Raw genomic sequence first — 17,615 nt, forward strand, 5'->3', positions numbered from 1 at the left:
TGTCTCCTAAGGGTCTCCTTTCTATAGCTATAAAGCTTCCAATCAACTGTTAAAGTTAAGGCTTTTTCAGATCAATTGGATGCGATAATGAGAGGCAAATCGCCGGCGAACGGCCCTTTCTCATTGAAAGCGAAGTGAATGACTGCCGTTAGCACATTCATGCCTTTACAATAGGTGGCGCTAATCGACAAGCAATTTTACTCCAGTACGGTAGGTGGCTCAACGCACCTTTGAGTTGGTCTGCCCTCCACCAATGACGGTCCATGAGAAAAAGAGGAAAAAGTAAACTGATTTCTCTACAAGCTGCAGCAGTGATGAAGGGTTTGTTATTGATTTGCTCAACGAGAAAGAAAACATTCAAGACACTTCACAAACTATTTCAGTTCACCTGCTGGAAAAGTTGACTGGCAGGGGTGATAACAAAAAAAAAAAAAAAAAATCGAGCGTTAAACATATTAGTAACGGTTAAAACATGTTATCATTTGAAATAAGAGTGATTATATGCCACTGCCATGCATGTATGTTAAGTACATTTTTTATTCACTGCGTAATGCACACATAATGACTGTTGTAACAGATGTTGTCAATTTGAACTATACTGATTGTATCTTATTGCATGTGTATCTAAATTTGCTCAAAACATGTTACTAATTAAACGTGACTGCATTTAAACGGCCATATATAATGCAAGAAATACAACACCTCAACCAATGAACAATCTTCAGTTTGACCCATTATAAGATACTAGTACTTGCCAACAAAAGCTGTTAATGACTATTAACAATTGCACAGAAATAACGATTTTGAGGAGACAGCACCACTTTATGGTATACAAAGGCATTTTGATACAAAGACATACAGTGCATTGCAAGCAGCATTAATTTTCAATTTGGCGAATAAAAATACTTCAGATCCGTACAACTGTTTATTAAAAAAGGTGACGCAAAGTCAAATATGCTGCAATATATGTTAAATTAGAGATATGAGAAGGAAAAAATGGGAAAAAGGAAAAAAATACAGCAACATATGAAGACAATCCATGAAAAATCAGAGAGATTTTTAAAGGGGATGCAAGCCAGTGATGCAGCAATATCATTTACATGTTAAGAGAACCCATAGGTGAAAAATATGTTTCCGTTTTTAAGGCATTTGATGCAAATAAAACACCTCCTCAATGCATCAGCATTTAATGTCGGTGGTCAAAACTTTCTGTGCTTTCTGTGCTTTAGCGGCACCTTTTCGGCTGGCTTTGGGAACTGCAGCAGCTCCTGACACATGATTTAAGCCTCAAATTTTATTGGTTGGGGCGTTTTATCGGCAGGCGAAGAAAAAAATTCGACATAAGGTAAAAAAAAAAAAAAAGCTTCACTTTGTTGCAGCGCGATTTGGGGGGGAACATTCTTTCTAGGTGTGAAGAGCTCATTAGGAATCCATTGTTACCGTAAAATTTTTGAATCATGGCAAGAAATTGTGCAGAAGGTTTGCGTTTGTTGTGAAAAGGCCTTTAGTATGTTAATCTGTCAATGGCATCACTATTTGCACGTATTGGTGTGAAACAGTCTAAAATGAAACTGTGACCATAACTGCACCCCTATAAATAATACACAGACACCATAACTAAAATAAGATTCCTCAACAGAAGAAATTAAATAAATGTAAAAACCCATATCTCTTCATCTCTAATTGCTTTGCACTTTATCCATTCTCAAATCCACGAATTAGGGGACAGTCTATACATATACCACTTCACCCGCTCAAACAAAGGAACAAACATTTTTTCCCCCCCTGACAGCAGGTTCCATTAATCTTCTTCTGGGTCTCATCCTCAGTAGGGTTAACCCAGTTGGGGAGAGGCAACTGGGGCAGGAGCTGAGGCAAGACCTAGGGCTGATCCAGGCTTCCAGGAGCATTAACAGCTGAGCTGGAGGAGAATAGAAAGGCCTGGTGGGGGCCAGGGGAGATCAGAGCTCTGGGCTGGACAGAGTCGGCCTGACCTGGGGTCTAAATTAAGAACCAGGAGAGGAGCGCTTGATTTCACATCCCCTCAATGACACGCCTGACAGGATGATGTAAGAGGGAGTAAACGTGAGAGGCTCACCTTTAAGTCCACCTCGTAAAAAAACTGACCACAGCAGAGGAGAAAGACAAAGGCTGTGTTTGACAACACACTCGAACATACTACTCAAACAACTTTTAAAGCAATTCAGTATGCAGTATAAACACTGTGCGTAGCATGCAAATTTTCCACATGCATACAATACCCAGATGACCTTCTATTTTCTGTAGTAAACATTCAGAGCTTACTAATGCAGACACTGTTGGCCACAACACACGTGTCAGTCTCCAAACTTCCAGGCTTTAAAAAATTGCAGGCTTACAGAAATATTTGGACAAAGAGCAACTGGATGTTATTTTTCATTTGTTGACGATTCGTCATCTCATCTGAGTGACCAGTTCTTGTGCCCATTGAGGTAAACAGTTTCATGCATTTCATCTGCATTGATCCATACTTATCAGTCCAGACTTAGAGATCCCAATTGTCTTGTAACATATAACACTATGACAGAAGAAGTGTACACAAATTTTGAGAGTGAACACATGTTCCTTTTTGAGCAGTCTTAAGTGACACTGGCTAGGGGGGACCTTGTGGCTGGAGTGCCAGGGTAAGTCCCGTGTTCATCGATTTAGGACAAAATTGGCCAGTCCTCAACTTGCTCAAGAATTCTGAGCTGTTGAAGAAGCCACACTGGAACAATTGTCTTGCAACAAGGAGGACAGAGTGCTCAAGAGAGCAGAAAGAGGGCAAAATGTTCTCCTTCCTGGGGAAAACCCAAGTAATCGAGAGAAAAGCTGTACACACTGTTGGAGTAGAGATCCGGGCTCAGGTACTCCTGGGAAGAACAGCCTTCTACATCCAAGAAACAGAAAATTAAAGAGCTATTACATGGAAGTCTTTGCAGAAAAACTCTAGTGCCAATGTAGTATGGCCAAGATAGATCCCAATCTTCCCTAGGTTTATCGTACGGAAGCAGTCTTTTAGTGATGGACAAAAGCCAGAAGGCCCATGCAATGGTTCTGCAGTGCAATCTACAAATCGAATGAGGTCTCCAAATATGACATATATCCCATTCTCTGGGTGGACTAGTAAATGGGCTGTTTTTGTAAGGTCTGTCTTTATTTTAGACATTGGAAGATGTAAGTCCTTCTGATTCACTTGCAGGGGAGACTGGCCATCTAACAAATAATGATGGACATAATCCTACATCCCCATCATAAGTCCAAAAATCTTCTGCATGTCCAGAGTGCTGGATGCCTTGACCTGTCTGAAGGGCAAGGTTCCCCAAGGTTGGATGCCTCGACCCTTGATTTTCAGGAGGGGAAGGGCCAAAAAAGACCCAGAAAGACAAGAATGATGCAGTCAGGACATTCCCTTCAGACAAGGTACACACTTTTCTTGGGTTGGTGAGCTATTGCAGATGTTTCATTCCAAATATATTCTCGATAGCTTGTCTTCTCACAGACCTCACAAGAAGTGTTCATTTCATTAAAAAAAAGTGCATAGCACACAAGTCCTGCAGGTGTCAGATTTCATAAGGCCCTATCTTGCAAAAAGTCATGTTGGATACACAAGTCAGGGCAGTTCTTTTCCAGAAATTCCAAGATGATATTGATATTCAGACAATATTGATATTCATATTTATTTTCTATCATTAGGAGCAACAACCAGGTGAGCTTGTTTTCCCACTCATAAACTAAAGCATTTTCTGATAGGAAGAAATTCCCATCCTTTCATGCACCTCTTCATTTATTTGATAAAAGCCAAATACAGGGTAATATTTCAGCTATAATATAATAGTCTAATTTAGTCTACCCCTCATCCTTCCAGCACAATACAGTATGTTCAATATGATACCTTGATCAGATTCTCCAATGGATTGTATACAGTAAATTATCACAAAAAAGTCTACAATTTTCATGGTTTAATTTAGCATTTTCCATCTTTCTGTTTTGTACTGTATATCATTCAGCTGTTTAGATGACCTCACTAAGAGGGAAACAGTTAGACGAAGGGAGAAAATGTGAGTGAGAAGAAAGAGACAGAGGGGTGAATGAACAAGAAAACATCCCCCAGGTAGCTTTGTCTTGCACACTTTGCCTCTCTCTTGTGATTCAGAACAATGAGTGTCTGTTTTATTCTGTCCTCTGTTGTTCATCAAATGAGCCCCCCCCCCCCACTCACTCACTCATTCGCACTTCAGCTCTTTAGTCCAAGTCTACATGCAAACAAATCTCTATCCTCACTTTCTTTTCTTTCAGTCTTTCTCCCTCTTTACTTTTCATAAGATTATGCATGCATTATGTATTTTCCACTGTTGGTTATTGTTTTACCTCACTTTTGTCTTTCTCTCTAGTGCAGTTCTATCTGTGCTTGCACTTCACTAGGGCATCTTGGCTTGGTGTGACAGTGAATTAGTCAAATAGAGATACTCTTCACACAGAATGGTTTAATATGTCTTGAATAGAGATGTTTTAGCTTATAAAAAAGTGGGTTATAGAGGTTATAGGGTTATTAGGTAATAGAGTTTTGGCTTCTACTGTGTACCTATTGCAATGGTCTAGACGGAATACAAAATGAGCAGGAATTCATTTGATGATCTCACTTGTCACATGATATTGTAAGATTGGATGACATTATCTGAACAAGCCACACCTAACTTTTGGTGAATTGATGCAACTGTTCTGCACTACTTTCTACATTCTAGAGAAAAGGAAAGAAAGTTGGTAGAGGACCAGAACTTCCCAGATCGCAACGAAAGAGAGAAAAACAAAGAGGTCAAGTCCATTTAGACCGGTAATTGAAGCAGAACAAAATTGCTTGAGCTCACATCATTCTATGTTCCTCTTCTTATATTTCTCTCTCTCCGTCTCTCTCACTCAAGCGCTGACATTGACTAGCACACTGCAGACTCTTCCCAGCAGTAAATAATTGATGTTTGCGGGAGGCCGAGTCTATAGGTTACCAGTACTGCAGTGAACCCCACAGAGCAAATGTGCAGTTTGGAAAGAGTGTTATGAAGTGCGGAAGAGAGTGCTTCAGAAACTCACACATGCCAGAGTGTGTGTACGCCATCGCCTGATCAAACTCAGAGCCCAACTGTGTCACACAACAATGATGGCAAGAGTGTCAGCAAAGAGTTTCAGAGGCAGACAGGTTTTCTCTTTTCCTGCAGCCATTCCTGAATTACTTTTTAACTCTTTCTAGTATGATATCTGCTAACCCTCCTCCCAAACTTCTCTCTCTTTTACTCATACTACAAAAAAGTACCACGGAATTACCATAAAAATACAGTACACCATGGAAAAAATGTCATGCTTTTTTGGACACTATCATGATTGTAAAACCATGGTGTATGGATATAGCTATCAAACAACAACTACAACTACATCAACAAGTACCATGGTATTACCATTTGATAGCATCACTGAACAATCCTATCACCACAGTATTATTTTGTAAAGGTAGTCAGCAAGGTACATTTTTCCCAACTTACTACAATTTAAAGCTGGCTAATACCCCATTTTATCTAATAATGACAAAATAAAGCTGCACACATTTGTTGCATGATGTGTGTAAGCTGTAGACAGATTGCACAAAGGTCTTACCACAGACAAATGCTACCCTAAGCAATTTCTTGTAGATTTAACTTGCTGCTTTTTGCCTGATTTCATCTGATTGTCTGAAGACTTATTGCTCAAATATTTGATATTTATTATGCTTTCTTAAGAAGCACCACATTACTGTTGCAACACTAAACAGTATAAAAGTGAAATTCATCTGCTGGCAAAGGCAAAAAACACACAAAGGTTGTTATTTCAATCATTTGTGGGGACTTTCTATTGACTTATACATTTATATATACTGTATATATACATACATTCACTGAGACTGTGATGGCCACTCCAGTACCTTCACCTTTTTCTGCTGTAACCACTGGAGGGTCAACTTGGCCTTGTGCTTAGGGTCACTGTCGTGCTGGAAAGTCCAAGAGCGTCCCATGCGCAGCGTTCGTGCAGAAGAATGCAAATTTTCTGCCAGTATTTTCTGATAACATGCTGCATTCATCTTGCCATCAATTTTCACAAGATTCCCCGTGCCTTTAGAGCTCACACACCCCCAAAACATCTGTGAGCCACCACCATGCTTCACAGTGGGGATGGTATTCTTTTCACTATAGACCTTGTTGACCCCTCTCCAAACATAGTACTTATGGTTGTGACTCTTTTTCCAGAGCAGCCTGTATTTCTCCTGAGGTTACCTGTGGGTTTTTCTTTGTATCCCGAACAATTCTTCTGGCAGTCGTGGCTGAAATCTTTCTTGGTCTACCTGACCTTGGCTTGGTATCAAGAGATCCCTGAATTTTCCACTTCTTAATAAGTGATTGAACAGTACTGACTGGCATTTTCAAGGCTTTGGATATCTTTTCATATCCTTTTCCATCTTTATAAAGTTCCATTACCTTGTTATGCAGGTCTTTTGACAGTTCTTTTCTGTTCCCCATGGCTCAGTATCTAGCCTGCTCAGTGCATCCATGTGAGAGCTAACAAAGTCATTGACTATTTATAAACAGGCACTAATTGCAATTTAAAAAGCCACAGGTGTGGGAAATTAACCTTTAATTGCCATTAAAACCTGTGTGTGTCACCTTGTGTGTCTGTAACAAGGCCAAACATTCAAGGGTATGTAAACTTTTGATCAGGGCCATTTGGGTGATTTCTGTTATCATTATGATTTAAAAAGGAGCCAAACAACTATGTGATATTAAATGGCTTCATATGATCATAGTCCTTAAATAAAAGAATAAAAATTTTTGCATGATCAGTCATATTTTCAAAATCAATGCCAAAATTTCACAATTTCTGCCAGGGTATGCAAACTTTTGAGCACAACTGTATATATATATATATATATATATATATATATATATATATATATATATATATATATATATATACATATACACACACACACACACACACAACAGTTAGTTATGGTCCTCGAATTTGATTGGATGAGATACATTCCATGAGTGCTGATGTCTCAGGACAGCAGCTCTCCGACGCTTCACTGTTTGTATCACTCCGCCACATAAACTGTTGAAACCAAGGGGCTCGCCACACTGGATACGTCAAAGTTTTCTTCAGAGATTTCGATCGATTTCCTCAGCGGATATGGTAAATTATACTTTTTTCAAGAATATATCATCTGACCTGAAGTACGAAAGCTCGTCAGACAATGAAAATGATGGAGAGAAGCCGGCTTTAACAGCACAAACTTCAAGAATTGTAATTGTCACATCTGCTGATTTAGACAACTTGGAGAAAAGCAGACATGAACCTAACACTGTGCGTCAAACACTGTGGGCTGTGAATTGTTTTAAGTCTTGGTTAGATGAAAAACAGCTCACCATAGACCTTAAAACCATCAAAAAGTCACAACTAAGCTCGGTGTTGTGAGATTTTTATGCGTTCATTTGGACGAGTAAGGGAGAAATGTACAACATTAGCAGTTAGCTAAGTCTGCGGGGTGCACTGAATCGGCATATCAATGAGCCTCCTCTTAGCTGTGGATGGAATTTAATGCAAGACTCCGAATTCACGTCCACCAACAACATTTTTAAAGGCAATGTAAAACAGATCCAACGGGCCGGTTAAGGATAAATCAACACACTACCCTCCAATTTCACCCGAAGACCAGCAAATACTGAAGAATTAGGCTGCACTGGACCATGGTAACCCAAAAGGATTATTAAAAGTTTGGTATGACATACAGTTACACTTTGGACGAAGGGTGAAGGAGGGTAATTGACAACTTAAATGGACTCGTTTGCTCTGAAACGCAACAAAAACGTTTCAAAATATTTTACAATGACTTTCAATGTGGAAACAAAGAACCACAAAAACCCACTAGAGATGGACAGAGAAAATCGGAGGGGCGCTATGTTTGAAGAGCCTGGTAACTCCTTGTGTTCAGTTTTCTCACTGGAGAAATATCTCTGCAAAATCCCATCCAAGACAAAAGCACTCTACCTGCAGCCAAGAAAGATGTTTGCAGCCAACGATAATGTCTGGTACACCGTTGTTCCTCTGGGAGTAAATCAGCTATCCCAAATGCTGCCGAGAATGTGTCAAAAAGCCGGGACGTGGTCATCACTCATGAACCACAGCATCAGGGCCACTACGATTCAAAAACTTTCCAATGCAGGCTTGGAAGTGAGAGAGATCATGGCTGTCAGTGGGCATAGGTTTGTTTGCTGTTATTTTATTGTAAATGTACATTAATTGACTAAAATAATGCAAAATGAATGTTGTATAATTCAGAAAGCTCGCTTAAGTCGTATTAGAGACCATCACTTGAGAATAGAAAACAATGGAGTGTTGCAGATCAGGAGGAAAACATACCAGCAAAGCGACAAATGACTACTTCACAGGATGTACCATTAACGGGAACGTACAGATAAATGTGTACAAAAGTCCCAAGGACTAGCAAACACACTAGGTTGTTGTCACCAGCTGCCAGCATGTTTGTAGCTTTTCTAATGCTTTTGAAACTATTTTTCTTGGTGAAAGAAAAATATAAACATAAACGATAATACTTATCAGAACATATTGTTTATGAAAAAAAAAAGAGTTACACTATGTTAACTTTTTTTTATCGATGGATGGAAAATATAGAGCCTATATGAAAATAAAATAATTATCTGACCATATTGCATGTAAAATGTCAGTTGTTAAGTTCTTGTTCATACAAATTGATGTACAATATAAAAATAATAAGAATTAAATAATTATCAAACTACATTGTGTTTGAAATGACATTTATATTAGCTTCTTTGTTTACTGAATTGTACATGAGTCACGGCACACACTGGTAACCACACATGCTCTCGCTTTCTCACTCTCACCCCGAATCACAGCAGTGCTGATGTAGGGTAATATCGCATTCTTGCTTGTGTGATATTGCTTAAATATATATATATATATACATACATGCTAAATAATGTTTTCCTCATGGGGACAGCGTTTCCATCCCATGCGTTTAAGAGAACAAAATTGTCATGGGGAGTTTGACACAAAAAAAGAAATGAAAATGGAAGTTGAAGCCACTGTGGCTCTTTTATTAAATGTAATTAATTACTCAGGTCTAGGGCACAAAGACAAAATGCTCTGATGAACTTCATGTTTGCTAACATTCAGCAGCAGATGCCTTACGTCTGCATATAAAGAACATTTAAATTTTTTTTTTTCCTGCATATTTTGGACATTTTATTTGCAACTAGGTTTTTCCATCCAGCATTTTTTTTTTTTTTTTGCAATATCCCAAAATGCACAAAAACAAAATAAATAAATAAATAAATAAAAAATAAAAATAAAATGTGGATGGAAAATCAGCTATAGACTAAATAAAGCTAATTATAAGTACTATGAACTAACTAATAGCCTAAAACCCTAACCCTACCCAAAAAAGAAAACATTTTAGAATTTTATTATTTTTATTAATTTTATTTATTTATTTTCAATTTTAGACTTTGCTTTATTTATTTATTTTTCCTTTGAGGACATCCCCATAAAAAAGTGTTTGTCAGATTTTGCTCACTCCAGGTTATACACACACAAAAGTACACATTCTTAAACATAAAATCATAAAAAAGATTACAGATCAAAAATCTAAGTACCAGCACCTCTTTTTTTTTTTTTTTTTTTTTTTTAAGCCCTTTGTACAAAAAAGAGAGATACTTTTCTCCTTAACACACATTAGTGGGCAGGACAGCGCACACACACACACTAAAGTGCACTTCCTCCCCAGTGCATATGATGTTTGAAGAATCAAATCCTGCTCATTATAGCAAGTGTATTTGTCTAAGTCCAGGGATATCCTCTCTCCCTAAATGTGCCTCGGCCAGCCAATCGCATTGACTGCGGCGTTCATGTCTTATGCATGAGAGTATGTCTGCGGACAACTGCAGAACCACACACACTTTCATATCTAATGTGAAGAGAGAAGGGGGATGTGTTTGGTAAAGCCCCAGTATTACAGGGCACTGGGCGGGACCCTAAATGTAAACGTGCTGGCCCGGGTGCAGCGCTGCATTAAAAAACTGCATACATACAAAACAGGGTAAGGAAAAAAATACAAAAACGATTGCATGGGATAAAGTGTGCCGAGGATAGCAATAAAATAAAGCAACAGAATCCCTGTGTGTGAGAGAGAGGGGGTGAGATTAAATTATTTCAGAAATCAAACTCTTGTTGTATACAGATCACCTGTTTATTCTAAAAGCTCAGGACCTGAGCAGTATTACCAGAAATGCTCCAGTGTTCATTTTCACACTGTTTTATTTGTCATAATTTTTCTGTCTTTTGATGGAAAATGTCTTTTCAATTTAGTATTTCATAGTGTTATATTCCTTAATTTTATGGCATATCATTTTCGTTGACAAAAATGACATTCTAGTTGACAATAATGTGCAAAATGACAATAAAAACATGTATCCAACTCTAACAGACCACACATTAACTACATATTCCAACATTTTGAAAAATGTATAAACTACTCACAACTACGTATTTTAACATGTTTCAAACTTACTAAAGATTAATATGTTTAATATGTAAGATTAAACAACAAGAGAAAACTGCCCTGAAAACCTGAGCTCCTGCAATAATAAATATACTGAAATACTAGCTACTTTTTAGAAGTTCCTCTGTTGTGAATTCCTCTCGTTTAAGATATTGCGTTACGTGTAGCAAATTAAGGAAAACGGCGTATTGTATTCAACTCGAGTTACACATTCTGACTAGACGACTGATTCCAGTTAAATCAAAACACACACGCACACACGCATACACACGCAGGCTGAACAGATACCAAAGCTACATTACAGCAGGCCAGTTTTAGTAGAGATGGTGTTGATCAGTGGTTTTCAACTGGTGGTTTGTGACCCAAAGCCGGGTTGCAGGTCTGTCCAACAATCATGCCACATTCCAAATCACTGAGATCACATTTTTTCCCCATTCTGATGGTTGATGTGAACATGAACTGAAGCTCCTGACCTGTATCTGCATGATTTTATGCACTGCACTGCTGCCACACGATTGGCTGGTTAGATAATCGCATGGATGTTTGTTGGTGCCAGATGGGCTGGTTTGGGTGTTTCTGTAACTGCTGATCTCCTGGGATTTTCACACACAACAGTCTCTAGAATTTACTCAGAATGGTGCCAAAAACAAAAAACATCCAGTGAGCGGCAGTTCTGCGGATGGAAACGCCTTGTTGATGAGAGAGGTCAACAGAGAATGGCCAGACTGGTTCAAACTGACAAAGTCTACGGTAACTCAGATAACCGCTCTGTACAATTGTGGTGAGAAGAATGCTATTCTGAGATGCGGGTTGGTGCTGTTTTGGCAACACGAGGGGGACCTACACAATAATAGGCTTATCGGTGTGTGTGTGTGTGTGTGTATATATATATATATATATATATATATATATATATATATATATATATATATATATATATATATATATAACCCAGACTTTATTTAATGGGTTCACCTGCATTGAGAATAAACATGGTTTGTACTGACAAAAATTTGTTTTGTGCAATGAATTGGCTGTCAACAGCATGAAATTACCAACATTCAAGAAACATTAACAAACCAATAATAACCCAAATAAATAATACATTTAAATGATTTAATTTTACTAATGTAAACAAATTTAACCTTATTGTAAAGTGTTACCAATGACATTTTACTTTTACATTTTTGTTTGCACAAAAAAACTATTTTGGTGCAGTGTTGGCCTCTTGATGTAAACTCTTTGTCCTGCAGCAAATCCAGCTGAGATCCACTGGTGTAGAGAAACATCTGCCTAAACTCACATTAGACAATGTTTTCTGACTTCTAAAGAACAAGAACATCAAGAACCCGTGGAACATCAGCTATTAGTTGTATCCAGTATTCTAACATGTTAGATCTCTCTGTCAAAACATAAACCTCAAGACCCAGCTATGAAATCCAGTTTCAAGCCCTCCACCTGAGGAAAAAGAGGAAACAATGTTCTGAACAGCGTTTGATTTCTGCACTTTCATCATTTAATTAATGCATCTGGCAATTGAAAAATTACACTCTTCTCTACAGTTATGTCAGAAGCTAGAGGGGGTTGACTGAAGAATCAAAAAGAAGATTTGAAACGAATAACAATAACTCTTTCGGCGAGCCACTGGAGAAGGAAAATAAAAGTAATATTTTGTATACATTTTATATAGAAGCGTAAAATTTAATCTTCCTTTTAATATGAGGATTATATAAACATGGAGGAAAGCTTGAATAAAAAGTCTAAATGGAAATGGATTTTGCATTAGACACATACAGTTTATATTATCTCTCTAGTTTATTTATTAATATAAACAGAACTTGCAGCAGCAAAATAAAAATACAAAGAAAAATGTCTTTATCTGTCAACAAAAAAGGAATAAATGCAATTTACATTGCATTAACATGTCTATCTAAATCAAAACAGCACGGTCAAAATCGCTTTTCACACTGCGTCGATAAGATGATGGCACATGACAGAAAAAAAAATGTAAACATTCCAGCTTTATCTGCTCAAGAAGAACAAACAAAACACTAAATATATCCAAAAAAATTCCCCCCATAAATTTACGCACATTTTAAATGCATGTAACGATTTTTAAGTAATTAACTGATACATTTGCAAACATTTCACACTTGTTTTCACACTGCTAGCTACACTTTTAAAGTATAACTCAATTTCCCCCATACTACACAGGACGGTTATTGTACTATCATATCACACCAGCGGTTTATTGTCAGTTATGACAGTCTCTGGGAGATTTATTTCTCAGTGTAAATCCCTGCATCAAGGATCCATTTACCTTTTCTGAAAACAACCAGTTTCCTGAAGCAGGAATCAAAACAAAAGGCGGAGAGAGGAAATCTACAGGAAGAGATCATGGAGTCGTTTATTTCCTACGTTCTGCGCTTAACGTCATCTTATGCACAGATGAATTAATAAGGTATTATGCACAATAACAGTTTTACGGATTTTAAATGGCCATCATTTACAAACATAGTGCTCAACTATCACATGGAAGAAGAATTTAATAACCCTTTAATGTAGATCTCTATCTCTCCCATTCATCTAAGCGTAAACACATAGGAGATGCTTTATTGATGGAGATGTAGGATGGATCAAAATGGGCAATACCCAAACCAGCAACAAACGTCTTTAATGATCAATCACAGTAAAATCAAAATAATTTCAGCTTTTTTCATGAGTGTGTCTACTCCAGAGACGATCTAAATGGGAGATTGTCTTTTGTTGCACTTGTTGAAGTAAACAAGTATTGGTGTAAATAACAAATTTAAGTGTGCCATTCAACTTACAAAGCAGACAGCACATGCTAATATACAATGTGATCTCATGAGAACTGTATGTATTCTTATGTAAAGTTTGGTTCTAGCAAACATAAATTCTCTTATGTTTGCACAGACACCAAAATGTACAATACTGACGTATTGACAGCATCTAAACGCCATCACTTTACATATTAAAACTTTTAGAAACATACAAATGTTTACATGTACTGTTTGAATTGATTAATACTGAATTCATAGAATTAATCAGTTAATTGAGTTTAAAAGGCTGTTTGAATGAGATATGACCACACTGTTACAGAGTGCATCAGGAGAAGATTTACAGTGATTAATAACTTAAATTCCACTCTCTGCCTTACACAAAGCTATTGTATGCCGTCAGGGACCACATCGACCTTTGAACTACTTTTGTACTGAATTTTCCCATTTGTCTGAACAAATTATATTGATTAAATGTATCTGCCTGTTACATGTTTATATGCTAATAAATGGTTAAGGTTAGTTTAGGAATAGGTGTGGGATTAGTGGCTGTAAAATATATATTAATTAATATATTCTAACAAAAATGATTGTTACTGTACATTAATCTACATGTTTTTATATATATATAATATATATTTATTATATTTTAAATATATATATATGCCCAATTCCCAATGTGCTTTTAATCCTCGTGGTGGCGTTGTGATTCGCCTCAGTCCGGGTGGCGGAGGACGAATCTCAGTTGCCTCCACATCTGAGACTGTCAACCCGCGCATCTTATCATGTGGCTTGTTGAACGCGTTGTCACAGAGACATAGCACGTGTGGAGGCTTCACGCTATCCACCACGGCATCCACGCTCAACTCACCACACACCCCACCGAGAACGAACCACATTATAGCGACCACGAGGAGGTTACCCCATGTGACTCTACCCTCCCTAGCAACCAGGCCAATTTGGTTGCTTAGGAGACCTGGCTGGAGTCACTCAGCACACCTTGGGATTCCAAATAGCGAACTCCAGGGGTGATAGCCAGCGTCTTTACCACTGAGCTACCCAGGCCCCTTGTTTTCATATTGTTGAAATGTGGTTATGTCTAGAGGCTGGGGTAGGGTTAAGTGATCTAAAATATCTATAAAACAGTAAAACTGTATAAATATATTTATAATCGATTCATGTATTCAAACATATTTGTAATGAATTTGTCAAAATTTAAATTTTCTAAAGTCGTAAATGTGTAAAATGTTTATGTTTTAGATGCTTTCAAACATCCATATTGTACATTTTAGTGTCTATCCAAATGTACAAACATGTATGTTTAAATGTTTCAAATATTAACGTACAAATTAGGGCTGCAACAACTAATCGATACATAATGGAAATTATCGACAACGAATTTCATTATCAATTATGATAATATATGCGGCGAGCATGGAGAAGCTCCATCAGTGACGTCACTTTATAACCCAATGAAAAATGTGTTGCATGATTAATCAAAGATCAATTGATCGAAGAAATAATTGAAGATTAATCGATTAACCAAATAATCGTTAGTTGCAGCCCTAGTACAAATAGCTATGTATATATTAATGATATCAAACTGGGAAAAAAAAAACATGCTATCAATATATATACTAATAAGCCAAAACATTATGACCACTCACAGGTGAAGTGAATAACACTGATCATCTCCTAACAAGGCCACATGTCAAATTCTGGGTAGATTAGATGGTAAGCGAACAATCAGTTCTTGTAGTCAATGTGTTGAATGTAGGAGAAATGGGCAGGAGTAAAGACCTGAGCAACTTTGACATAGACCAAATTTTTATGGCCAGATAATGGGTCAGAGCATTTCTGAAACGGCCAGGCTTGTGGGGTGCTCCCGGTCAGCAGTGGTGAGCACCTACCTACGGACAGTGGTCCGAGGAGGGACAAACCACAAACCGACAACAGAGTGTTGGGCGCCCAAGGCTCATCGATGCATGAGGACAACGAAGGCTATCCTGTCTGGTCCGAACCGACAGAAGGTCTACTGTGGCACAAGTCACAGTATGGTTATGGGAGGAATGTGTCACAACACACAGTGCATCACATCCTCCAGTGCATCACATCCTCCAGCATCCTCCAGTCCTTTTTTGGACTCAAGATGGCGCCGAGTATGGCTGCTGCGTTGCGAGCTCCGACACAACATAGCAATGTTTTGTTTGTTTTGTTTACAATTCTTATGTTTTTTGTCTTGGATGTTGTCTGCCTTATTGTCAACGACAGACAAACACTTTTGGACATTGGTTCAGCGATCTCACACCGAAAACCGGACTTCACATTCCTCAATGCCGACCCGCTGTTTACAAACACGCAAGCGGAGCCCTTTGTCTGGGCAGCACGGCCGCGGAAACGCAGGAGGAAAAGGGGAAACAGAGCCAGCGTTCTCATCAGAGTAAGATGCCGCGTAAAATCGACCCCCGCTACCCACTATTCTACTGGCAAATGTTCAGTCTCTGGATAACAAGCTCTGCGAGCTGAAAGCGCGGATCTCTTTCCAACGAGAGATGAGGGACTGCTGCATTATCTGCCTAACAGAAACTTGGATGTCTGCGGAGATTCCAGACTCAGCCATTGAACCCGCAGGGTTCTCCATGCTCCGAGCGGACAGAGCGAAAGACCTCTCAGGTAAAACTAGAGGAGGTGGTGTATGTTTTATGATCAACAAATCCTGGTGTGATCAGAGGAACGTACATTCCATCAAGTCTTTCTGTTCTCCTGAGCTGGAATTTCTTATGCCTCTGTGTCGACCATTCTGGCTACCGAGGGAATTCACAGCGGTCATTATCACTGCTGTGTACATTCCCCCACAAGCCGACACAGACCGGGCACTCAAGGAACTGTATGGGAGTATAAGTGAGCAGGAAACCGCGCACCCTGAGGCCGCGTTCATTGTGACCGGGGACTTTAATAAAGCCAGTTTAAAATCAGTCGCACCAAAATATCACCAGCACATTAGTTTCAACACACGAGGGGAACGGGTTTTGGACCATTGCTACTCTCCCTTCCGGGATGGCTACAAATCCCTCCCCCGCCCACCATTTGGCAAATCGGACCACTCTTCCATTCTGCTTCTGCCCGCTTACAGGCAGAAATTGAAACAGGAAGCACCCACCCTCAGAACGATCCAGTGCTGGTCGGACCAATCAGACTCTACGCTACAGGACTGTTTTGATCACACGGACTGGGAGATGTTCCGGTCCGCCTCTGATGACGACATCGAGCTTTACGCTGATAGCGTAATGTGTTTCATCAGTACGTGCGTAGAGGAAGTGATTCCGACCAGAACTGTATGAATCTATCCGAATCAGAAGCCGTGGATCAATAGCGATGTTTGCGCGGCACTTAATGTGCGGACCTCCGCTTTTAATTCCGGGAACGCGGAGGAGCATAAACAAGCCAGTTATGCCCTCTGAAAAACTATCAAAACAGCAAAACGCCAGTACAGGAGCAAGATTGAAGGACAGTTTAACACCACCAACTCTAGAAGCATGTGGCAGGGAATTAACATCATCACGGACTTTAAAGGGAATAAAAACTCCACCATGAACACCGCTGCCTCTCTACCGGATGAGCTAAATACTTTTTATGCTCGTTTCGAGGGAAATAACACCGCCCTCGCGGAGAGAGCTCTCACGGCCGAAGCTACAGAGGTTAGTTCACTCTCCGTCTCTGTAGCGGATGTAACCCGATCCTTCCGACGGGTGAATATCCGCAAAGCCGCGGGTCCAGACGGCATTCCGGGCCGCGTCATCAGAGCGTGCGCGAGCCAGCTGGCTGGTGTTTTTACAGCCATTTTCAACCTTTCCCTCTCTTTGTCTGTAGTCCCCACATGCTTTAAAACATCCACCATTGTGCCTGTTCCAAAACAATCAAAAATAACTTGTTTAAATGACTGGCGTCCTGTTGCTCTGACCCCCATCATCAGCAAATGCTTTGAGAGACTAATCAGAGATTACATCTGCTCTGTCTTGCCACTCAATCTTGACCCGCTGCAGTTTGCTTACCGCAACAACCGCTCCACTGATGATGCCATTGCATCTACAATACACACTGCTCTCTCCCACCTGGAAAAAAAGAACACTTATGTGAGAATGTTGTTTGTAGACTACAGCTCAGCATTCAACACC

The 17,615-nt window shown here is 39.1% G+C and overlaps 1 protein-coding gene across 2 annotated transcripts in view; it reads right to left on the reverse strand.

The window, feature by feature from the left end:
* Positions 1 to 17,615, reverse strand: part of LOC127437465 (WW domain-containing oxidoreductase) — a 346,983-nt gene that overhangs the window by 156,947 nt on the left and 172,421 nt on the right. The window contains exon 9 of one of the 2 annotated variants that reach the window (XM_051692404.1): positions 11,627 to 12,097. The exons of the other annotated variant lie outside the window; for it this stretch is intronic. Within the exon in view, the coding sequence (XP_051548364.1) occupies positions 12,059 to 12,097 (39 nt within the window). The 3' untranslated portion in view covers positions 11,627 to 12,058. Of the gene's footprint in view, positions 1 to 11,626; positions 12,098 to 17,615 lie in introns of those variants that run through there. 2 annotated transcript variants of the gene reach the window in all.

Source organism: Myxocyprinus asiaticus, chromosome 48, assembly GCF_019703515.2.
Source record: "Myxocyprinus asiaticus isolate MX2 ecotype Aquarium Trade chromosome 48, UBuf_Myxa_2, whole genome shotgun sequence".
Taxonomy (NCBI): domain Eukaryota; kingdom Metazoa; phylum Chordata; class Actinopteri; order Cypriniformes; family Catostomidae; genus Myxocyprinus; species Myxocyprinus asiaticus.